Raw genomic sequence first — 24907 nt, 5'->3', positions numbered from 1 at the left:
GACCAATTAGGTGGCAGCATTCTGGAGGGCTGGGGCAGGGTTCTCCAGAAGGAAGTATATGCTTTGACTCAGCATCCAATATATGGGACTTTTCCCCCCCACATACTCAGAATCTACAGGTCCAGGAATCAAGGTGGGAAAGGTGATAGTTCCACTCACTAGTGGACCCTAGTGACACACTAAGAAAAATTTTGTTTCCTGTTCCTGTGACCTTAAGTTCTGTTGGCCTAGAAGTTTTGGTTCCAGAAGGGAAAGTGATCCTCCCACAAAAGCTACAACAAGCATCCCACTAAACCGGAAGCTCAGACTTCCCCCTGGCCACTTTGAGCTTCTGATGCCTTTGAGTTAAGCCATCAGGCTAAGAAAGGAACAACGGTGTTCAGAGGGGTGACTGATCCAGACTACCATGGGGAAACTGGATGCCTCTCCACAATGGTGGTAAGAAGGGTTGTTTGGAGTGCAGATCCTTTAGGGTGTCTCTTGGAGCTACCATGTCCTGTGATTAAAGTCAATGGGAAACTACAGCAGTCTAATCCAGGCAGGGTGACAAAGGACACAGAGCCTTCAGGAATGAAAGTATGGACCACTCCTTCAGGAAAAGACCCAAGACCTGCTGAGGTTCTTGCTGAGGGTGATGGAAATACTGGATGGGTAGGAGAGGAAGGTAGTCATAAATACCAGGCTAAGGCCACATGACCAGCTGCAGAAACAAGGATTATAACTGACATGACTATTTCTGTCATATTTTGTTAAGAATGTGTTTGTACAGATAATTGTGTTTCCGCAATTTTTATAGCATGTAATGTAACATTAAGTAAGAGAATATCCGTGATTATCATATTTAAGTTGAGATACTAGAAGAATGTCCCTCAAGGGACACTGCCACTTATTTTAAATTTATAATGTGCTTGTGGTTGTATGAGGGATAGTTATATCATGTTAGACATAATTAAAGACCTGGTTAAGCACATAATACATTTGCACATAATACACGGGATAGTTATATCATGTTAGATGTAGTTATGATCTGGCTACTTTTTTCATTTTGAAATTAAGCATGACATAAAGAGATATGATTATGTGTCAAGTTGTCAAGGGTGAACTTGTAAAAGGCTATTCTTGGTTGTTAGCTGACTACATCTGTAATTAACTAAAACCCAAGTGGCTGGGGTATCATACCTGTGAGGTTTTTTTTTTTTTTTTTCTAAATTAACTCATGTAAAGTTAATTACATGGGAAGTTCCCCTTTGAATCCAGATCTTCTGTGGTGGGAAAACTCACATTCAGCACCTGGGGGGAACTTCTCTCCCCCTGCTTGTTCTGGCTCTCCCTGGCAAGTCCATTCCTTCACTGGGATCAGAGCCTCTTTCTCTAGGATTCTGATGTACATGGAAGACTACCTGAGATCCAGGCTTATGGTCTGAACAACTGTTGGATCCTTGGACCTTCTGTTGATAGACAGCCATTGTTGGACCACAGCCTGTAAGCTATTGCTTTTGTTTGTTTGTTTTTTGAGACAGGGTTTCTCTGTGTAGCTTTGGAGCATGTCCTGGAACTTGCTTTGTAGACCAGGCTGATCTTGAACTCAAGAGATCCGCCTGTCTCTGCGTCCCCAGTGCTGGGATTAAAGGTGTTCGCCACTACTGCCTGGCAGCCTGTAAACTATTCTGATCACTCCTCCTTCCCTCCCTCCCTCCCCCCCAGACAGAACTGTACTGTAAGTTCTGTTCTCTAGAGAATCCTCAAACCCGGCTAATCTAAACCATTTACTTCAGAGTAAAGTAGATAGAACTCATTGGATGTGGAAAACATATCTTGAGCTGGTGTGGAGTCCTACAAGATTTAGGGCTACTGCTACAGTTTTACCATTGTAGGCACAAGTTCCCCATGCCTCATCTGCCAGGCCAGAACTCCATTCTTACTCCACACTAATAGACACGAGTTAAAATCAAATGTTGGTTGTATGTTTCTACTTCTTAAGAAATTAACTTTTTGTGTAAGTTTATGTGCACCGTGTACTGCAGAGGCCTAAAGACGACACTAGATTCCCTGGAACTAGCGTTAATAGGCAGTTGTAGGCTGCCTCGTGTGGGTGATAAGAACTGAACCCATGTTTTCTGCAAGAACAGCAAGTGCGTGGCTGGAGAGATGGCTCAGTAGTTAAGATAACTTTATGGGCTGCAACCAGTATCATGGACGAGTCTGGTCTCTAGGTGCAAAGTAAAGCGTGCTAAACTCAGACCTCTATGTAATCTGGATTGCAAAAGCCAAGAAGAGCATTTAAGAGATGAGCACCCAAAGAAGGTAAATCACGGGCTGGCAAGATGGCTCAGCAGGTAAAGGCCATTTCCTGTACAAGTCTGGTTACCTGAATTCAATCCCCAGCACCCATGAAAAGGCAGAAGGAAAGGACTGACTACAGAGCTGGCCTCTGGCCTCCACATGCTCCCAAACTTCAATGTTTTCAAAAAGGTAAATCTAGACGGCAAAGCAATTCCAGAAGGTCATTTAGTCTGGAAGGCGACTATGTAAGAATTAGTCAAATTTTTATGATATATCGTAGAAGTCACCTGAAATCTTAGTGTAGGTTAGAAGTGAGGGGATTTGACTGTTACAAGTTCACAGATACAGACAAGAGGTCAAACTGGTTCCTCTGACAAGCTCTCCTTGGGGCCTTTCCGCCCATCACCACTAGTAGTTCAGGCTCTTAGGCAACGCCACATCTGCTCTGCCAGTGGGAGTGGGGCAGAGGAAAAGGTCATTTCCCAAGAGTATGCAACATCCCTCCACCTAACTGTGGGTTTCAGCACCTTCCCATTGGCTGCTTCTCCAAGCTCTACTTGTGGGCTGCTGTGGCCAAGGGCACAGTGTCAGTTAGGAAAGCTGGCTTGCAGCTCTGGTTCCACGCCATAGTGTAGAACAAACAGAGGGACCTCCAATGAGGACAAGCAAATGTGCACTCTAGTGAGGACACAGAGACAGCAGGTGCAGCAGGCAGGCTTGCCTGGGAAGTAGGACACCTGGGTCAAGTGCTAGCCCAGTCTCTGACCTGCTGGGAGGCTTAAGTGAGCAACTCAGTCTCCAGTTCCACACCTACACGGGGTCTTGAACTAAGAGGAGCATGTTCTCCTACTTCTACTGATGATACAGTGGGGACTGGTCTAACTCCTCAGGATCATGTGCTATGGAAAGCAGTTGTCAACGTAGGTGGCACTGGGCTAACTGTGAAACCAAAACAAGGGCCACACTGTTATATATTGTTATTAAGTCTCCATACCTTTCAAGAATAAGTTTGTTTCCTAAGCCTAATGTGTTGAATTTGTGACCCTGGGATGCATACCTTTGCCTTGCTAAACTCCTGAACACGTGATACGACTGCCCTTTTGCCTTACATAAGCACGACTGTCCCTCCCCGTGACGTGTTCTTGCGCTCATCCACCCCACAGGCAGCCGTGAGCCCTGAGCCTCCCACTCTTCTGTCCACGTGCTAACAGCCAGTTATCTGACGGCGGTTTTCAATCAGCCCTAACCCTTCCCCACAAAAGGAACCGCAAAAGCCAGTGAGGGGCTACTCTCTGAAAGCCTGACTTTGGGAGAGGCAGACGCTGGCTAGTATGGTTGTTTTAATTGGACGGCTGTGGGTTGGTTTTCCCCCTCAGGTCTGACATGAACACTTACTCAGCACTACCATTCTAAGCACTCACTCCAGCAGATTCCCTAGGAGCCCATCACGACTGGTGATGAGCACCCCCATCCTGAAGACAAGAAACCATCTCAGAGGTATAAAGTTATCTGATGAGGCCGCACAGCACCCGAACACTGCCATTATGCAAAAAGGTACGGCAGTCATGAGAAGCTAGGGCCCCAATTCAGGCAGTGTGATGCCAGGGTTCATCAGCAAGCTCAGGCTGGACCACATCTGGAAGTCCTCCTGTTGAATGACAAGTATTTGCCCTCCTAACTGTCCCGAGAGCCACCCAAATGCATTTCTATCCTGATAACAGTACACAGAAACATGGCACATGTCCTTTTTCCAAGGACAAGCTAACGGGAATTGGCTCGTTTGGAAGCTACATAGGAAGTTAGAGGTGTGTCTAAGTGAGAGTTCCAGAAGGCAGCATTACTTTCTCCATAAGAGAGGCAGGGAGACGCTACCTTTACAGTGCACTGGGGGAAAATAAAAAGTGGTGCTGTGGCTGTCGCTTAATGCCAGAGCATTTCTGTGGATGCACAGGGCCACGGCCAATAACTAGCAGCACCAAACAACAACAAAGAGCCGATTAACACAAAGTTAGTCGTTGTGGTATACACTGGTATGCAAATGCTAAATAAAGACAGAAGGTTCAGGCCAGACTGCTATACCTTTCTTTTTCAAGTCTCAGGATATGGATCCATTGTTAGAATGTTTGCATAGCATGCTCAAAGCCCTGGGTTCTGCCACGCCCACCCACCCCTGCAAGCCCTGGGTATGGGGTGCATACACATAAACCCAGCACTCAAGAGGTAGGGTAGGAATACAACTTCAAGGTCACCCTACACTGTACTACAAGAGACTCTGCCTCAAAACAAACCAATAAAAATGAACACTATAAAAAACAAAAAAGGAGCCAGGAGGAGGTGGCGCACGCCTTTAATCTCAGCACTTAGGAGGCAGAAGCAGGCGGGTCTCTGTGAGTTCGAAGTCAGCCTGGTCTAGAGTTAGTTCTAGGACAGCCAGGACTGTCTCACTACCTCCCCGCAAACAGGAACTAGTGAGACTGCTAATAACATGGCAGTGATCAGTCTTCAGAGGACACCTCTGCTGTGCAAGAGAGAGATGCGACAAGAGCACACTCTGGCCTAGCGAGAGTACTGTGTGTTTACCCACACGCTCCTCCAGAGCAGAGGCGGCATGTGAGAAGTATGCCAGCATGGAGAAAGAAACTCTGCAATGAACAAAGGCCCTGCTTAGCAGAGAGGTTGTGGAGGGAGGCAGGGTTGCAGTCATGAAGCACTGCTGAGCGATGAGGGCTCATCTGGTCATGCTTGGATCCCTCATACTGGGGAAGCTCCCTCTGTGGACAATGATCGGGGAGGTACGAAGAGGAGAGGCACCAATAACTAAGGGAGAAAGGTGTGCCTTGAGGGCTGCAAACTCCAGCTGCATGGAGTGAGGGAGAGTCATCACTTCAGTATCTAGAGGTCTGGAGAGAGGCTTGCCTGAAGACGTATTTTAAATCTAGGTCTTCTTTTGGTTTTTGGCTCCAACCTTCCTAAAAGTCTAGAATGGAGATATGCCAATTCCAGAGAACCAGCATGCTCTGGTTCTGCTCTTTCTCCTTTAAAACAGGCCTGCTTATGCCATCTACCATCCAAAAAAGCTGTACACAATCCACAGAGTCCTAGAAGAAAAAGGAAGTATAGGGCTCTCCAACTTGCCCCAGTACTGGCCAGCACTGACCTTTGGACTTGCTCTTCAGCCTCGTTACCTGTAGGGTTCTTGGCTAGGCTCTACCAGACCTGATGCTATGAACAGGATCCAAATGTGGCAAGGGCAAGAGCAGAGCCTAGGGAAACAGAGTTAAAAGACTACCAAGAGTCAGAACAAGCGGGGCTGCGGAGGTGGCTCAGCAGTTAAGAGCACCTGGTGCTACTGCAGAGAGCCAGGGCTTGGTTCTCAGCACCTACACCAGTGCTCACCCATAACCCCGGCTCCCCGGGATCCACTGTTTTCTTCTGACCTCAGTGGGCACCAGGCATGCATGTGGCACACAGACACACATGTAGGCAAAATGCCGGCCCACATAAAATAAACCATAAAAAAAAATCAGAAGGGGTCCGGGATGGCTTAAGTCACTAAGTGCCTACTGTGTTAGTGTGGGGACTTGAGTTTGGATCTTCAGTACTCAATGTAAAATTCTGGCACCTTTATGTGTGGCTGTAACTTCAGCTCTGTAGAGACAGGTGGATCTTTGAAGCTCACTGGCTTCCCATCAGCCAAGCTGAACTGATGACCTCCAATTTGAGTGACAGACCTCATCTCAAAAGATGACACGAGGGAGTGACTGAGGAAGGCACCCAAGACCAATCTCTGGTTTTTACATGCTGGCATAGCTCACATGCACACACACACGCACGCACGCACGCACAGCATCAGGAGAAGGGTGACTATGTGCAATCACATTCTAAAGGAGAACAGAGACCTATGAAGGCATCTATCCTGGTAGAGGAAGACGAAGCTGGGTTCTGCACTGTATATAAGCGAGGAGTTGGGAGAGGGCTCCTGGTGCCCCCTCCCTCTCAGTGAGAAAGGAACTAATCAAGTGCTCCTTACACAGAAGAAGTGGAAACAAAGCAACATCTGAGATTAAACATGTGTAAAAAGTCACCACATACGGAATAGACTTCTTTTCAAACACTGGCCTATGTTTGACGCCCACATGTAATTCAGACACTCACCATATAACAAAAATAGTCTGAAATCCAGCATGGATTATAGAGACACAGATTTCTTACCAGTTAAAAGTATAAGCAGAGAGCTGCTAAGAACAAGGTAAACCTAAGAAAGACGCATCACTCCTGTGACTCAGAAGATGGAAGCAGGCAGTGCCTATGTTGGCTTAGATGTCTGCTGGGAACCCACCTTCCAGAGCACAGGAGGGCTGGCAATGCCACCACCCACCCGCAGGACTGTGGCAGCCCTACTCTCCAAGTCTGCATTCCATCTTCCTTCTCACCGTCTCCTACAGGCAGACACGGGAACTGCCGCTGTCCATTAGCACACAGTTTGTTCAGGTCATCAGTTTTCCTAATCAGACTGCAGGCCTCTGGAGAGCAGCAGTCACGTTCCTCAACTTCCCCATATCAGTTTTGCTCTATCACATGTCACTGTTACGTTACTCTGAAACCCAGTGAGACTGTATCCTCCCTGGATATCCACTCCAAAAGTCCATACACATAGCTACATACCATTTTCAAGAGGAGCTTACGACCTGTCACTTCACAGAATGATAGGGAAGGACGGAGAGAGGACAGTGAGTAGGAGGCATCAGGAGCACGTGATTCCTATGCGGCTTGGAGGAGTCTAAAACCATACTGTTTTTACGCTACTGTGGTAGACATAGCGTTTAATGTTAAGAAAGAAACACGAGCTGGACATGGAGGCACATGGCCTATAATCATAGCATTTGGAGGCTGAGGTCATTCACAGTCAGCTTCTGCCCAGTTGGAAGCCAGGCCCTTAAAGGAAGGAATGAAGGAAAGGAAGGAGGCAGAGAGCCAATTCCTTCCTAATGTACATAACCTGCTAGCATCACATTGAACTTTGAGACTGTAACTAAAAACCTTAACTGATGAAGGGCCCAGGAGCTAAGATGGAATCATGTTGAATCACCTGCTTTGGGTAAAGAGGGACCAAAGTTCCTTTATCCATTTTTTATTAAAAATGTCTTTTTTCTAAAAGATTTATTTTTATTTACGGTGTGTGTGTGTGTGTGTGTGTGTGTGTGTGTGTGTGTGTGTGTGTGCATGTGTGTCTGTGTGTGTGTGTCCCTCAAGAGGGCAGAAGATGGTGCTGGATACTCTGGAGCTGGAGTTGCAGGTTAGCTGCCTGATGGAGTTGCAGGTTAGCTGCCTGATGGAGTTGCAGGTTAGCTGCCTGATGGAGTTGCAGGTTAGCTGCCTGATGGAGTTGCAGGTTAGCTGCCTGATGGAGTTGCAGGTTAGCTGCCTGATGTGGTGCTGGGAACTGAGCTCCAATCCTCTGGAGGAGCAGGAAGCACTCTTAACTACTGAGCTCCCTCTCCAGAAGCCATAATTCATGAGGGACATTTTTTTCACTAGATACAGAATCCCAGACTGACAGGCTTTTACTATGCCTATCTGAGAGATGATCCATTGTGCTTTGGCTCAAAATAATTTGGTGAAAGGCCCACATTAGTTTTTTTTTCCCCCCAAGACAGGGTTTCTCTGCGGAACTTACTCTGTAGACCAGACTGGCCTCAAATCCACCCACCCCTACCTCCTGAGTGCTGGGATTAAAGGCGTGCCCCATCACGGCCCACATTAGTTCTTATGCATACTTCTCTGTGTGTAATGTCTTTTTCTTTTCCGGCTGTAATAGTTTTCTCTCTATCACTATTCTTCGACAATCTGATTCACTGTGGCAGTGTGACTTTGTAGTTTCCATCAACTCTGGAAAATATACAGCCATTTTTCATTTTTTCTACTAGTTTTTTTTCCTGCTCTTTCCTCTCTCATCCCTTCTGGAAATCCAATTACGCACCAGCTTTTTGATATTTTCATATAAACATAATAATATTTGTCATAACTTTGCTCATTTCTCTCTCAGTCTGTCCTTTCTGTGCTTCAATTCATATTTTCCTATTGCTGTTTTCACGTTCAGCATCCTTGTGTGCAGTCTAATTCTCTGCTAAGCTGGTCCACTAAATTTTCTGGAAAATTTATTTTCTATTCCAGAAATTCCACATGGTTCCCTTTAAGCTATTCCATTGCACTCCTTGTTACAAAGTTTTCTTTGAACCTTCAGAAGGCAGCAGGGGAGATGGATGGCTCGACCTGTGAAGCACTTCTGTGCAAGGATGAAGACCCAAGCTCAGATTCCCAGCACCCATGCAGAAACCATGCATGTGCCTGTAATTGCAGCATTAGGGGAGCAGGGGAGACAGACAGATCCTCAGAGACCACTGCCCAGTCAGCCCAGCCCAATCAATCAGCTCCAGGTTCAGTGAGAGACCCTGTCTCAAAAAAAAATAAAGTAGACACAGAGAAAAGTGACTGACAGACTGACAGTTTAAAGTTTCCTGCTTTGCTGAGGAGTCTGTCAGACTCACTATGGCCTATGGGCCAAAGATGGAACGTTACAGAAGAACTTTGGGTGACTGACCAGGCAGTGAGTTGTCTCTGTCAATTCTAGAGTTTATATACTATCCTTCTGTGGTCTTGGATGAAGTTGAAGACAGTCACGGTTATAATTTTCCCTAGTTATGATAAAAGATAAGTTACATATAAGACTTTAGACTATAAAGATAGGATAAAATATTTTCTTTAAATATTGCTAAAAGTTATTAGACTAAAATTTGTAATTATAATTATTGCTTAATAACTATCTTGCTATATATATATAATTTGACTATGTTAAAGTTAAAAACTTTCTTTTTATTTATACAGAAAAGAGGAGATGATGGAGGAAGTCTTCTGTACGTGTTTCTCTTATTGGTTGATGAATAAAACACTATTGGCCAATAGGGAAGCAAGACAGGCGGGGACTAGGAGACAAGGAGGATTCTGGGAAGCACAGTAAGGGATGTCACCATGTGATCCCGGGAGGAGAGGACACAAGCCTGGCATTCTCAGTAAGATAAGACCTTGTAGAAATACATACTAGTATTTATGGGTTAATACTTAAGACAGAGCTAGCCAGTAAGAAGCCCTAGACATTGCCCAACAACATCACAAATAAATAAACAAAGAAAGAAAGAAAGAAAGAAAGAAAGAAAGAAAGAAAGAAAGAAAGAAAGAAAGAAAGCAGCTGAGGAAGACAAGAGATGCCAACCCTGGACCTCTGCACGTGTCTGTATACCAGCGGTTTAACTAGGTCTTCAGGCTCGCTATCGTACTTTTACTCACTTGCTTTCTATATTAGCTGGGTTTTCAAATATTCTATTGCATTTAGTCCCGCGCCTACCACCACAAAGACAACAGCTAACTCTTCTACTGTCACTATAGATTAGAATTACCTTTTTCTACAATTTTATATAATGGAGACACATTTGGTGTCTTCTGGCCAGCATCTTCAAGAGTGAGCATCAGCCATGCTGCTGCACCACACTTCAGTGGCTTATTCCTTCCGGTGCCAACATTTATTCCATTGTTAAGACATCCATGGTTATCTACTTACATGCTCACAAACATCTGAACTATCCTTTTGTTGTTTGCTTGTTATACTTTGTTGTGTTCTCGTCTATTGAATAATCTAGAGATAAAACTGCTTGGTTGTATGGGACACCGACCTTTATAAGAAACAGGCAAGCCGGGTGGTGGTGGCGTAAGCCTTTAATCCCAGCACCGAGAGGCAGAGGCAGGTGGATCTCTGTGAGTTCAAGGCCAGCCTGATCTACAAGAGCTAGCTCCAGGACAGCTTCCAAAGTCACAGAGAAACCCTGTCTTGAAAAAGCAAAAAAAAAAAAAAAAAAAAAAAAAAGAAACTGGCAAGTGATTTTTCCAAAGTGCTTTAATGTCCAACTGTAATGTATGAAAGTTTGAACGGTTATATTAATTTTACACTTGGTATTGTTGGTCAGTCTTTTTATCCAGTTGTGTGGGTGAATAATGGCATCTCATCATTATTTTAATTTGCATTCCCTTGATGACTAAGCCTGTCTTTTCATGTGCTTATTGGCTATTTGTGGATCTTCAGGAGAAATGTCTACTAATAGACTTTGCCTTTTAAAAAAGTACACTGTTCCTTTTCACGGAGTTGTAAGAATTTTTCACATGTTCTAGGTATAAGTGCTTGGTCAGATATTGATATTGTAAACATTTCTCCTAATTTATGAACTACCTTTAAAAATGAACAATGTTTTTAATTGACAATACATGTATTAGAGGGCACCCTCTGATATTAGCATACAACATGGGATGATTAAGTTAGGCTAACTATGCACCTATCATCTCTAGTAAGAGATTTAAATTTTCCCCTCTCAATTACTTTATAACACAGATTATAACCCTTTTCTGAAATGATTAAGGCCAGCGATCCTGATTTTGGAACTTTTTAGATTTCAGAATATTTTCATGTGCTTTATGTGCACTCCTAATTAAAAACCTGAAAGTTTGTTTTGTATTTTGGTTTTTCGGGACATGGTTTCTCTGTGCAGCCCTGGCTGTCTGGGAACTCACTCTGTAGAGACGCCCCTTGTTATAATTGACTTTAAAACGGCTGGAAGAAGTCATGCCATACAACAGGGCTCACATGGGAGGTTTATTGGGAGGGGAGAGAGAGAAGGCGCAGAGAAGAGGCAGAGACTGGACCCTGGGGCAAGAGTAGCAGAAGAGGCGGGGAGGGGGCTGCCGGGAGGGCAAGGCCCACCTTTCAAAAGGGAGCCTAGTGAAGTACACAGGAGGTGCTCCTAGTGGCTGCAGCTGAGGACCTACATGTCCTGCCAGGCCCCAGTGGCAGGCCAGTACAGACGCCCGAATCCTAACACCCCTGCCTCTGCCTCTCAAGAGCCAGGATAAAGGGTTGCGCCACCACTGCCTGGCTGAAACTTTGTTTTTGAAACTGTATGTTCTTATGGGTGTGCAAGCCACAGTAAGTGTGTAGAGGTCAGAGCGCAACTTTGAGAAGTCAGTTCTCTCCTTCCACTTTTGTGTGGGTTCTAGGGATTGAACTCAGGTTCCGACACTGGCATGATAAGCACTTTTTACCTGCTGAGCCATCTTGAAATACGGAGAAAATATGAAGCTTTTTTTTTTGAGCATCATGTGGGATTTGGGCTAAGGATATTCAATTTCTACTCAAAAGAGTAATATGTAAATTATTCCTTTAAAATAATTGTGTGTGTGTGTGCGCGCACGCGCGCGCACACATATGGGTGAGCATATGGAGATCAGAGGACACTCTGTAGAGTTGGTTCTCTCCTCTACCTTTACATAGGTTCTGGGGATCAAACTCAGGCTACCAGACTTGTACAAGCACCTTTTACTCACTGAGCTATCTTGCTGGCCTCATAAAAATTATTCTCCATCATAGTCATTTCCCATATGAAATGCTTGGACCTTTAAACCAGCAACTCCTGTGTGCCTCTTCCATGTTTTAAACAGGAATTCTAAGCTGGGCATGGGGTGCACACACCTTTAGTCCTAGCATTTGGGAGACGGAAACAGATGGGCCTTCATAGGTTCAGTTCACACATACAAATTACAAGCCAACCAAGGCTACACAGTGAGACAAAACAAACAAAAAGAACAGAAAATTTAAATATAGGTGAATTCTAGTGTGTGTGTGTATGTATGTATCTATGTATGTACGTATACACATAGTGTTTTTTTTTTTTGAAACAGGGTTTCTCTGTATAACAGCTCTGGCTGCCCTGGAACATGCTTTGTAGACGAGGCTGGCCTTGAACTCATAGAGATACCCCTGCCTCTGGCTTCTGAGTGCTGAGATTAAAGGTGTGCACTACCACTGCCCAGCTTAATTTATCATTTTTAATGGCGTAAGCTTTCAGTGACCTAAGAAATCCAAGGTCAGAATTCCTGTTTCCATGGTCCTTGTAGAACTCTTCGAGTTTTCACGTCTACATGCTGATCTGTGATCTAGTTCTAGTCAATTTTAATGTCACTACATTGCGGTTTTTCCTTCATGCAGGGCTCTTAGTTCACTGCTGTAAAAACTGATTTTGGGATAGCATCTCACCACATAGCTCAGGCTCACCTAGCCTTGTGACACCCTCCTGCTTCAGCCTCCTGAGTCTAGAGGAGTTCTAATCTCAGCCCACCTGTCACTCTCTAATATCCACGGAGATGTATCTGATTGGTTGACTTCTGTTTCAGAGGAAATCCTGATAAAGAACAGACCTTGCTGGCTTACCCCACCCAGTCCGTCATTAGTGCTGGACCCTACTCTTTTTGTCTGTCCATGTTTCAGTCATGACAAAGCAATGAGGTCTCTTTAGAAAAGACTCAAAGGACGGTGTTTGGAGTTTCCAGAGGCTAAATGTCTACATGTGAACAGTGCAGAGAGCCCATGCAAAGGCAAAGACACCACACCCCTTCCTTCAGGCCCTCCGCTATGAGTGTCTTCATCTGTAGCCTCTGTCGATATCCTTTACAAGAAACCGTTAACTGGGCAGGAGAGACGGCTCAGTGGCTAAGAGGACCTGAGTTCTGTTCTCAGCACCCAAGTCTAGCAGCTTACAGCCATGTTAGCTCCAGTTCAGGGTTCCCACCCCTCTGGCTGTGACGGGCACTTGCCCTCACGTGCACATATCCACATGTGCACTCCTGCACCCCAACCCCCTGAAAAGGAGAAACCAGTAGCCCTGAACGATTGTTTCCTTGAGCTCTGGAGGCACTTGAGTAAGTTAACCAAACCCAGTAGGTGGGTTGTGTGGACCCCAAAGCCAATGAGGCAGATGCACAGGTAAAGTAACCAGAGGCTTGCACTGGCCACTAAACAGAGGAGGCGGTCTCCAGTACTGAGCCCTCCTGCAGGACTAGAAACAATGCTTGAGGAGATGATGCCAGAATGGGATCAAATGGGAAAGATACTACTGTGGAACTGGTGGCTTCTTAGAACTGGCTCACCTAGGAGATAAGAAATTCTAGTTTGTCTCTCCTGCCTTGGTGAGAGTTATGAGCCAAGAACAGTGAAGGAAAAGCCCCGTATTTCTGGGGTCAGAAGTAGTCCTTATTGTGAATGTAGAGTAGAAGAAAGTGAGTTTTGCTTCTTTTGTTTTGTTTTTAGAGACAGGGCTTTTTTACTGTGTAGTTTTGGAGGCTGTCCTGGAACTCACTCTGTAGACCAGGCTGGCCTGGAACTCACAGAGATCCGCCTGCCTCAGCCTCCCGAGTGCTGGGATTAAAGGTGTGCACCACCAATGCCCTTCAAGTGTTGCTTTTAATACATGTATAAAGCCCCCCCTTTGTAAATATAGCTATGTCTTACTTTTAATACATGTATAAAGCCCCCCTTTGTAAATACAGCTATGCACTACTGTTTGCTAGAGCTAGACACTTGGGCATCACTCCTCAGAGGTGCTTACTGAATGCCTCAGGTGTCCAATAAGACCTCCCACTATGACTGCAAAGAACCTGATATCTCTGAGCCCTGGGAACAGTTCTGCTTACAACTCCTTAGCAGCCACTCTTTCCTTTTCTCCATGAGTCTCACCCCCCCCCCCCCTCCCCAGTCAGAGGTAAGTGCTCACTGGAGTCCTGAGGGCCCCAGGGCAGGCGTCTGCAGCTTTTCCTGTGTGGCTTTTCCCTGCATATTGTCTCCTGCAAACTCAGTTGCTTCAGTCTTTTTAACTTTGCCTTTTTATTATTTTTTATTTTCTGAGACAGGGTTTCTTTGTGTAGACCAGGCTGACCTTGAACTCACAGAGATCTGCAAGGCATGTGCCACCATTGCCCAGCTCAATTTTGCCTTCTTAATGTATCGCAACTTTGGCCAGCCAAGCTCACACAGCAAGACTCCGCCTCCAAAAGCTGAATAAATAAAAACAAAGAAAACAGCTGTCCATCCACACCAGGGACACCTGTAGCATTCTTTTTGGCTGCTCCCTGAATATTCCTCCTGTTTTTTAGTATCAGGGTGCAGGGGATGGGGTGGGAGGGTGGGGGATGTGGGGATGAGGCGGTCACTATTGGCAAGCTGGGTGGTGGTGGTGCATACCTTTAATTTCAGTACTTGGGAGGCAGAACAGCCAGAGCTGCTACACAGAGAAACCTGTCTCAAAAATCAAAATGAAACAAAACAAAACAAAATAAAAAAGGTCACTACTGGTTAAATTAATAGACAATCAAAACTACCTTTGTTTACTCTAATTTCTTGTAACAGAATTAGAATGTTTTGTTGTTATGTTGCCAACAACTGACAGAATTTCTCACAGAAAAATCTGAGAGTAGAACTGTAGAGTTCTTTCTTTTTCCTATGCTGGGGATCCAAACCAGCCTCATGTGTTCTAGGTGGATGCTCTGTCACTGAGCCAAATTCCATTTGTAAACCAGGGTTCTGGACAAAATTAACACTATGTCAATTAATACCGTGCCTGTAGGAACACACCATACTCTTTGTCTCTGGCCCCTCTGTGCTGCAGCCACTCTGGGGAACCCATGGAACCAATAACTCAGACTTGCAGTTTGCTGCCTCAAAAACACAAGGGTGAGGCTAACCGAGGAGAGCCACATGTGTGACTCGTTTGTTTAAAGGTGCCTACTGTCTCCCACACTCTATCTCTTGGGCAGCAGTTCTCAACCTTCCTAGTGTGGGGACCCTTTAATACAGCTCCTTGTGTGTAGTGCCTCCCACTATAAAATTGTTTTTGTTGCTACTTCATAACTCTAAGTTTGCTACTGTTCAGAATTGTAAGGCAAATGTCTGATATGCAGGATATCTGCTATGTGACCCCTGTGGGGGTTTTGACCCCCATGTTGAGAGCCGCTGTTCTAGATAATAACAACAACACACACTGTGGGTACAAGGGACCTCGCTTGCTGTAATTTCTTTAAGTGTTCCATCCCAAATGTAAGCCTCAAACAGAAAGACTGCTTGAAGGCCTGGGGGGGAGGTCTCCGTCAGCACAGTCACACTATGCAGGATCAACAGGACCCTGTGCTGCTGTTGGACTTCAACCCTCTGAAAATGCAGTCACTACCTTTTCTCTCTACATCATTTCTGATGACACTAAAAACGCCTAGGAAAATGGAGAATCCCATGAAGTATATAAGGCCTAGAAAAGCCTGAAGACTAGAAAAAATACCGGAAGGAGGGAGTATTTGGGGAAAGACAAAGCTATAAAATAAATTTTGGCACCACATGTGACCTGGCCTGTGCATTCAACTTTGGGAATACACAAATAAAGAAAAAGCACAAAAGCCCCTGACAGAAAAAGCCACAAGAATCTGTACCAAGTCTTTAAGGAGGACAATGCCTTATCCACCACACAACTAGAGCTTTGTAGCAAGTCTTTAAGGAAGTGTCAAAGACAACAAAAATGCTGGGCTGCAAACCCCCATGGCCCCTTTTCTGCTTGATACCTATTCCCCCTACAAAACAAACAAAAAAACCTGTGTCCATGGTCTTGAGGCCCCTCCTCCTTTCCAAAATGCTTGACAGGAACCTGCCTCTTGCACAAAGTAACCTTTAGAATGAAAATCCCAGAAGTCAAATGAAATGGCAAGGAGATGAGTTTACTGACAATTCAGGATTTCATTACTCAAGGGAAAAGACCTTTTCTCCTGGTCACAAATGTCCAGGATTTCCAGAATTTGCTGACAAGCAGAATTCTTGTTTGGAGACATTCCAAGGCAAAGACCAACCCCACCACTGCCTGGGGCCATGGTCACAGAGTGGGCAATAGCGGGTCCCAGAACTTGTACAGCCTAGCAAGATTCTGTGACCACACCCTGGGAGGTGGTCAGAATCAAGGTTAGAATAAGACACTAAAGACAGCTGCTCGGTGGTTGGTTATCAGTGCCTTTCATCCCAGCATTCTGGAGAGAAAGGCAGCTGACAGTCTAGTTTACAGATTCCAGCCCAGCCAGAACTTGGTGAGACTCAAGCTCAAAACAAAAAGAAGTCTAGGGTTGGAAATGACTCTGCTTTCCCTGCACCTCCATGAAAGTGGTGACAACCAATAAAAGCCAGGCAGCAATGAGGACTCTCCTTTGTTTTTCCGCACAAAAGGAGCCCTCCAGAGGTGGACGATAGGTTCTGTTTATTGACTTGTGTGACACTGAGCAGACTTCTCTGTGACTCAATGTCCACATCTATAAAGGGGGTACTAAGTATCTGGACGGCTGTCAGGAATAAATGCCTAGCAATTAACGTGTCTGCCCACATGTCACCACCATCTATGCTGAAGCCACTGCCAATGGGACATGAGGAGGCTAGGACAGCAATTCTCTATCATGTCCTGACAGTCACCGTTCTCACGGGTTGGGACATTATACCGTGTTTCTGTCAGGAGCTGAAGTGAGCTTCCTGTGTAAGGGACATGCTGAACAGACTCTTTGACTCTCAAACAGGAACACAGTGCAGGGGTTGCTACAGTGTCAAGGAGTGGGCAGAGGCCACAGATACTGCTAAGTGCCTTTTAATGCAAAGGACAGCTCTCCATCAGGAAAATTAATCCAATTCCAAATGTCAACAGTGCTAATCTGAAAAACCTCGGGACACAAGGATTACGTGTTAGCAGTGGGGCAATCTCAGAGACTGGTGACTTCTACTTAGGCAGAGAATAACTTACAGGGACAGGTAACTCCTATAATGACTAACAGTCCCATAGCACAAGCAACGAACTGTGAGTCACTAATAGGCATCTGTGAATCACGCAGGGCCCTGAAGACCCATTCCCCACCAGTTAGTTAGCAACTTGCTGCTCAGATGCCAATCCTCAGAGGACCACCACCTCAGCAGGGCTAAGGAAACATTCACAAACAAAACGTAACTCAGAATGCATGAATGATTGGTAAACCACTTCAAATGTGCTTACATAAATATTCATAAGACACATTTTATAACTCCTCACCCCTCACACCATTGGTTTGTTTGAGGCAGTTTTACTACACAGCTCAGGCTGCCCTCGAGGACAAGACCTTCCTGCTTCAGTTTCCTGATGCTGGGTGGGAGCGAGCCACCGTGGCCAACTCCAAATTTAGACATATGCACACTGAAGTTTCTAAAGCAGGGTCTTACCATACAGCCCTGACCGACTTAAAACTCACAAAGCTGGCTTCAAATCCTACCTGGCTCCAAACTTACATTTTTAATTTTATCAATTATCACATGATAATTTACAGTGACAGACAATACGCTGGACAGGAAAACCACACTGGGCAGCATGTGATGCACCCTGCAATGTCATCGCTCAAGAAGTGAGACAATGAGATTGCCACGAGTTCCAGGCCAGTCGGGGCCACATAGTGAGACCCTGTGTCAAAAAACAGAGTTGGGGAGGGGAAAGACTAGGAGGAGAAAGGAAAACCGGAGGAGAATCCAGGTCGCTCTGAGCCAAAGTTGTAGTAAAGTATCCATGCACAAAAAGCCGCCATTGGCTTCGTGAGGAGTGGACAGGGCAGGCAGGAATGGGAAGAGCCCAGGAGGATTGAAACATCTGAGGGATTTGGCTTACAATTCTGCTCTGCATCTATTAACACGAAGGCACAGATCAACCTCCTCGTTTACAAACAAAATATAACCCCTCCTTCCAGGATTCGTGTGAGCGCATCAAGGGCTGAGCGCAAGAGTTGGCACACAGGGAGCTCAGAAGAGCGAGCTGCAGGAAAGAGGCCGGTGCTAGTGACAGTACAGCCACCAAGTGCCTGGGCAAAGGAAAGCCCATGAGCAGGAGGCAGTGTGTCACATGGGACTTATTTAGCCCCGGTATACTCCCTACTCTCTTGAGGCCCCAATGAGAAATCACAGGTGAAAACACAAGAAAGGGTTTGGTAGAGCTGGTATGGTATCTCCTAAAACCACAGCTCTGGGTATATGCTCATTTGGAATTGACGTTGACCTTGCTGATTGGGATGAAGGTTTGTTTGTTTTGTTTTTAAGTCTTTTTTTCTCTTCCAGGGGACCTCTGAATGCACATGGCGCACCAAGGAGGATAATGACATCACCCCACTCCCACCCCCACCCCCACCCGCACCCGCACCCGCACCCAGAGGACCGAATGTGAACCTGACACTGATCCTTGAAGACTTCCACTCCCCAGAAGTCCAACGCCCAGAAAAGAGAACTACCATCCATCTTACACGGAAAGAAACCCAAACTGAGGCTCAAGGGCAGAAGCAGAGACCTACGTGTGGACTGGGTCCACAGGCAAAGGGCCTGCTATTCTTAACTTCTTGTGAAGAAACTCCTTCAACACAACTTCATCTTCATGCAAATACTGCACTAATTACACAGGGTTTAAACCGAGCACTAAAGCAGCAGAGGTCTGATAGGCCCCTACAGAGCAACACTTAGCCAAGGGGTATTTAATAATTTTAGAAATGCATTTGATAGCCAAGCGGTGGTGTCACAATCCTTTAATCCCAACACTCAGGAGGCACAGACAGGTGGATCTCTCTGTGCATTCAAAGACAGCCTGGTTTACTGAATGAGTTCCAGGAAAGGCTCCAAAGCTACAGAGAAACCTATCTTAAAAAACAGAAAAACAACAACACATTTGATGAAATTATTCTACAATTCAGATTATGTCCTAATTCACACAACTCCAAACTAATAAAGTTTTATTATTGATGTGGCAGGATGTCATTTGAACAAATGCTATCAAATAAATGAACACCTAGAAATCCAAGTCTTCTGAAATGAAAGCCCGGAACTAACTGGCATGCTAACACTGGCCACACGACTTTCCCTAGTGGGCATATGGGCCAGAAAAAGGCATGTTCTTCCTTTCCACGGGGAGGAGTATGTGCTGGGTGCCTTACACCCAGTCTGCTGCCTTTGCTGCCTTACAGCCCCAGATCCCTTTCTTTATGAGGAAGTAACCTCTAGGGGAAAGGTTACCAAAGGCCAGGCTTTTACTTACTCTCACAGCTGATCGTGAGAATGATAACTTTTATAAGGGAGAAATGAGGACTCCTCCCACTTCTAACAAGAAGTAACCAGCCTTTCTCTTTCTTGAGTTTTTGGGCTGTTTTGAGACAGGTTCTCTCCATACAACTCTGGCTGTCCTGGAACTCACTCTGTAGACCATGCAGGCATCAACTCAGAGATCCGCCTGCCTCTGCCTCCCAAGTGCCGGCATTAAAGGCATGCGCCACCACAGCCCAGCAAGGCCTGGTTTTATCCAAGAGCTACAGTCTCCTGACAGCATTAACAGCGACACACAGACCCTCTTATAAAGTGTTCATGCATAAAAAAGTTACATGAATTTAATCAATTTAATCGCTCCAAACTGGGGGAAGCATGGGGTCAGTGAAACAATAAAGGCACCCAGAGAAACACCTGTGGGATGTAGACACTTCACTCGGCAACCAGTCAGGAGTCTCCCGAAGGTCAGTGTCATTAGAAGCTAAAAAGCCGTGGGGCCGGAGATGCAGCCAAGCGGTACAACACTAGCCTATCCCTGGCCACTCTAACGCACCGCCAACTGGGAAGCACAGACTGAACATAACGCACGGCCCTCTGCTGAGTCAGCTGTTTAAAACTCCAGCTATAAAAGAAAACGGCATTTGAGGAAATGTAAACACGCAGTAGGTATCAGATGATGATGGTATGGAGTTATTAATCTTCTCCGGTGTTACATAGAGGACTGTCCTAGTATTCAGAGATGAAGTGTGGTAATGATTGCAGTTTTTCTTCAAATGGCTCAGAAAAAAAAAAATCATGAAGAGAGAAGTCTTGACAAAATGTGAACTTACAAAACTAGGTAGCAGGCAGGCATTTGCTTTTCTGACATTTTAAAAGGTAAAACTGTAGTGGGACACAGAGGGGCGACCATGAGAAGCACTGTGCCAACTTGGTATGAGCACAGAGCACACAGGGAGGCCAGAGCTGTACGAGGGAAAATCCGGCACTTACCTGGGGTTACGATGCCATAGCTGAGTGGCCTGGTTTGTGACTTTGCTCTGGGCCGCAGGAAAAGAGCTGTCACTTCTTATCGCCAGTGTCCTGTTGCTGCTCTAATCTGCATCCATTGCTACCAGCCTGCTAGTCCCCATCTGTGACGTGAACACACACTGGTAGATTTACCCAAGCTGCCAAATGCTTGCTTTGTTAAAAGCCAATTCTGTCCACACTTCAGCTCTGAACCCTGAGTGTGCATGCTGAAGGAAGTCTGAGTTTGCTCTGCACTCACAGTCCTGAGCGTAAACACCCCCAAATGCTAACACACACAGGCCCACACCGACCTTTGGCTGACAGCTAGCTGACTTTCCTACACTGGAGTAGCTCGCCAAGCTCCACGACTGCTCAGCTACATTCTGCTGCAATTCCAGCCTGAGTGACTTCAGTGAGTCACACACTCTGAGACAAAGACACCAAACAAGACGGACTGTTTGGCATGCAGCTCATGACAAAGTCTCCTGCTTAAAGTGGGTACGCGGACACCCAGCCAGTTTCATAACATCTCTGAAAACTCTTGGAGTGGCTAGAAACTTTATAATCTGGCTTGGGTTTGCTGGGCACTCCCTGCACAAGGAAGGAAGGGGCTCCTTAGCTGAAAGCTCTGGGAAGTCCCTCTACTTAACTCACCAGTGGTTGGCGGTCTCTAACGGTCTGCATGGTTCTACAGAATAAAGAACAGGGTACATTCGGGACCTAGGCTGAGTCAGCCTGCAACTTCCAGAAATGACACAAGACATCCATTAGAAGAGCAGCAGGGGGAGAAATACTTGGGAGGATCCAGATTTCCCCAGGTGACATTAAGATATGTCCACATTCTTCCTCTAGCACAAAGCCTACCCTCACAAGAAAACACAGCATTTCATGCATAAGGAAAGAAGAAACACAGTGGTCTGCGGATCCACTAAGACCAGGAATGTGAAGGGAGGAAACTTCCCAGGCTGTCATGCAGAGAGGTGGGTCTATCGTACCACAGCAAGAACTGGTCCAGCTAGAAAACTGAATAGTCCCAGGAGTCAAAACTGGGATAGGAACCAAGCGAGACATTGACTCTGTTGCCTTAAGGGACACAGTACCTGGAAGGGGAAGACCCGAAAGAGACCAGAAACTGTTAGTTCAGACTGCTCAGAAGCATCTGAAAGGCACTTAAAATGTGCCTGAAGATGACAAAGATGGGACTGCCCTAGTAAGGTGCTCCCCACCCCCATCCCTCCCCCCAAGGGCTTCCACTTGGGCTCTGGCCCAGAAGGCTGGCCCTTGACTCCGACAGCTTACCAGACAGATTCTGTGATCAGGAAGGCTACGATGTAGACCAACATCTGTCAGATGTGCTGCGCGACAAAAATCTAGTCCAGAGTCTAAGGCAGCCCCTTAAAGGATCCCTTCCTCTTCCTGCCTGCTCAAAGCAGGAAAGCCCCATAATCATATTTCAACAGGACCAAGAAGCCTAAGCCAGATGACAGTTACCTCCCAAACTGGGTTGGGCCCCCTGCTGGCGCCACAGTCCCATCCTCTGGGCCTGCTCTATCTGCTTTCCGTGTGCAGGACAGACCTAGGTATGGCCTCCCCAGTTCTACACATCACCCAAACTCTGGCTGTCCCAGGGCCTACTGGCCATTCTCACAAACTTCTCCACATCAAGCCTTCCCCTGGACGGGCGTCTACTTTCATCCCTACTGTATGCTCGCAGAAAGTACTAGCAGCATGGGCTTTGGTCATAAACTCACACTGAAGATTAAGTAAAGATAAGCACGACAAAGTGTGAAGGGGAAGAAGCCTCCATCCACCACAGTTATCTTGAAAACACACAGGCGGCAGTACATGCATGCGCGCCCGCCCGTCAGCCACCGAGTCGGGCTAAGTTGTCACCAACTGTTACTGTGGGAACAAAGGAGCACCGGGCCGGCAGCGCAGATAGCGGTGGAAAAGACAAAGTGACACGCACACGGGCAGTTGGGCACTTCTTGTTCAAGGCCGAGCGGACAGAAAGAAATGGTGGCTAGGATTGTCAGGCTCTCCCGGGGCCAACCGAAGCCTGGGAAGAGTTTGCCCAAAGAGACCTCTTGCTACAGACAAGCGAGGCTAACCCTAGTATCTGCACTCAGCTGCAGGGCTCCCCTCCCCTCCCCCAAGCGGAAGAAGAGCAGGTGCTGCCCGAACTCCCCATTCTGCCCATGGAGCAAGGTTTCGAGAACAGATTAAGTTTTGGAACTGACACCTCGGTACGGCTTAGGTACTACTCCCGCCTAACGCATTACAGGGACACCCCCGCAGCCCCCGCACCCCCCCCGGGCCTGGGTGCCCGGCAGGCCCCCATCCTTTAATAAGGGGAGGATGCCCATCAGGGAAACACCTCGACCTCTCGACCTGAGCGTCCTCAAGGCCCTCGCCGCCACCCCACGGGAGACAGGAGACTTCTTCCTTTGCTACCAAACTCTGGAAGAGCCTCTGGCAACTTAGCACGGAGAGTCCAGGACCTTCCCCGGACCCTCTAAGCCTCCTCCATCAAGCCAGCCAGGATGTACGAGTTTCACGTGGAGAGAGGAAATTTAAAATGCCAGTAACAATCGTGGGGTGGGAAGAACGGCCGGGGGAAACTTCAAGATACAACTTAATTAGGAAAAGCCTGGGTAGAGCTGAACGGGGGGGGGAGGTGGAGCCCAAGGCAGTCCGAGAGGCTCTTTCCTGAACAATGGGAGGGAGGAGGACCGGGGTAGGGCGGGGGGCGCCGCGCGGTAAAGCGGGGGCCCGGACTGCGCGGCCCTAACACTACAGGTGGGTGTGGGGCGGCCCCAACGCCGGCCTGGAGAGTGCAGGTTCAGGGAGGGACGAGCCCGGCGTCAGCCTCGCGGGGGCTGAAGGCTGTGGGGTCGGAAGAGCCTAGGGGAGGTGGAGGGGAGACCGTTCCATCCCCCCCAGCAGGAGGTGAGAGCCAGCCGTGCCGCCTTCGCGGGGGTCTCGCTCCACACCGGAAAGGGAGGGGGCCTTCATTTGCGGGGAGGGGACGGCTTTAGGGTGGCGTCTGGTGAGGGACCGGGTCTCAGGTGAAGAGGGGACAGGGTCACTCCGGGCCGGGCGGGCGGGCGGGCGGGACTCCCTTCCAGTCTGCGAACGCCCAGCGCGGCCTCGCGAGCGAGCGAGGGAGGCGCTGCAGCCTTAGGGCCGGGTCTCCCAGGCCGGAACTCTACCGGGGGCCGGGGGGGACCGGGGGCCGGGGTGGGGCCGGCGACGCGGGGCCGAGGCGGGGCTGGGGTCCCCGGACTCACGCATCAGTGTGCTGAAGGCCACGACGCCGAGCAGCCCCTGCAGGAAGATGCCGAAACTGTGCATGAGCGCGCCGCTTTCGCAGCGGCCCGCCCCGGACGCCACGGTGGAGGCCGGCGCGCCTGGCAGTCCGCGGCTCACGTTCCCTCCCGGGCCTTGCATGGCGGCCTGGCGGCAGGGCGCGAGGGGCCCGCCCGGGCCCTCGCTGCAGCCCGGGCCGCGCCGCCCAGCCGCGACCCGGGGTCTGGAGCTGGGGAGCCGGTACCTCAGACCGCGGCCACCTTCCGCGCCGCGCGTAACCCGACGTCGGAGATCGTAGAGCTTGATTGGGCCGGCCGGGCGAGAGGCGGGCTTCGCCGCTTCGGGGGGCGGGGCTCCGGCCTGGGCTAGGGGGCGGGGCCGAGGGGACTCTCTCTCTGCAGGTAGACCGAGCCAGACTGTGTGGAAGGGAAGTCAGCAGGACCCCGTGCTCTATCTAGGTCGTGAGGTTAGCATCAGAGGCAGTGCTAGATCCCTTTCCCCTCCAAGGTCAGTCTTTCACGGCCTGGGCAATTTACATCCCCATGGATTTTGCTTCACAAGTGGAGCCCGATAACCCGCAGCTACATTATGCTAGAGCAGGGTGTTGAGTACAGCAATCTCAGACTGAGTCTTTTTGCCACACCAGACATAGAGTGTTCTATTTTCATGGCCAAGAGCCACAGGATTCAAAGCTCCAAGGTGAGTCGTCGTCGTCGTCCCCTAACATACTTAGTGGGGTTCTTGTTGTTTTGAAACGGGCTTTTCTGTAGCTCAGGCTGTACTCAAACTTAAAACAAGGATGGCCTTGAACCACTGATGCCCCTGCCCGCACATCCTAAGTGCTGGGGTTACAGGCGTGACAACCCCAGCCCGATTTTGCCGTTTAGTTTGAGATGGGGGTCCTGTTGTTGAGTTGCCTAGGCTGATCTAGAACCTCTGTCCCGGGGCAGCTAGCCACTACACTTTGTAATCTAAATGGTTGCTTCAATCCACCCACTTTCACTTCATAGAGAATACAGTTGAGTTTAAATGAAGAGTTCATTGCACAGGTCCCCGCCTTGTTCACTTATGAGGTATAACTACAAACTGAATTTTTGTTGTTTGAGATAGGGTCTGGAACTTGTTATGTAGATCAGGATCTGTCCTGCCTCTGCCTCAAGGCACATGTCATCACATACACCCAGCCTGATTTCATTTTATAAAAAATGCTAAAGGTGGGTATTTGCTGATCTCCAATATACCAGTGTGCTGACAGAGTGCATTTAACTCTTACTACACCAGCTCCTAGACTGCTCTGGTGTCTCTCTGACTCACGCCTGT

General features: G+C 47.6%; 1 protein-coding gene across 3 annotated transcripts in view; it reads right to left on the bottom strand.

The window, feature by feature from the left end:
• Stimate (STIM activating enhancer) overlaps positions 1 to 23813 on the bottom strand; it is a 43351-nt gene extending 19538 nt beyond the window's left edge. For 2 of the 3 annotated variants that reach the window (XM_040747803.1, XM_040747804.1), the window contains exon 1: positions 23569 to 23813. In XM_040747803.1, coding sequence (XP_040603737.1) covers positions 23569 to 23728 — 160 coding nt within the window. In that variant the 5' untranslated portion in view covers positions 23729 to 23813. The remainder of the gene's footprint in view (positions 1 to 23568) is intronic. The other variant, XM_013124583.3, reaches the window with a different exon arrangement.
• Between the last annotated feature and the right edge of the window lie 1094 nt (positions 23814 to 24907).

The sequence above is a fragment of the Mesocricetus auratus genome, unplaced genomic scaffold (genome assembly GCF_017639785.1).
Source record: "Mesocricetus auratus isolate SY011 unplaced genomic scaffold, BCM_Maur_2.0 Super-Scaffold_100006, whole genome shotgun sequence".
NCBI classification, from domain to species: Eukaryota; Metazoa; Chordata; class Mammalia; order Rodentia; family Cricetidae; genus Mesocricetus; species Mesocricetus auratus.
The sequence above is the reverse complement of the archived record's forward strand: the minus strand, read 5'-3'. Positions and strand labels throughout refer to the sequence as shown.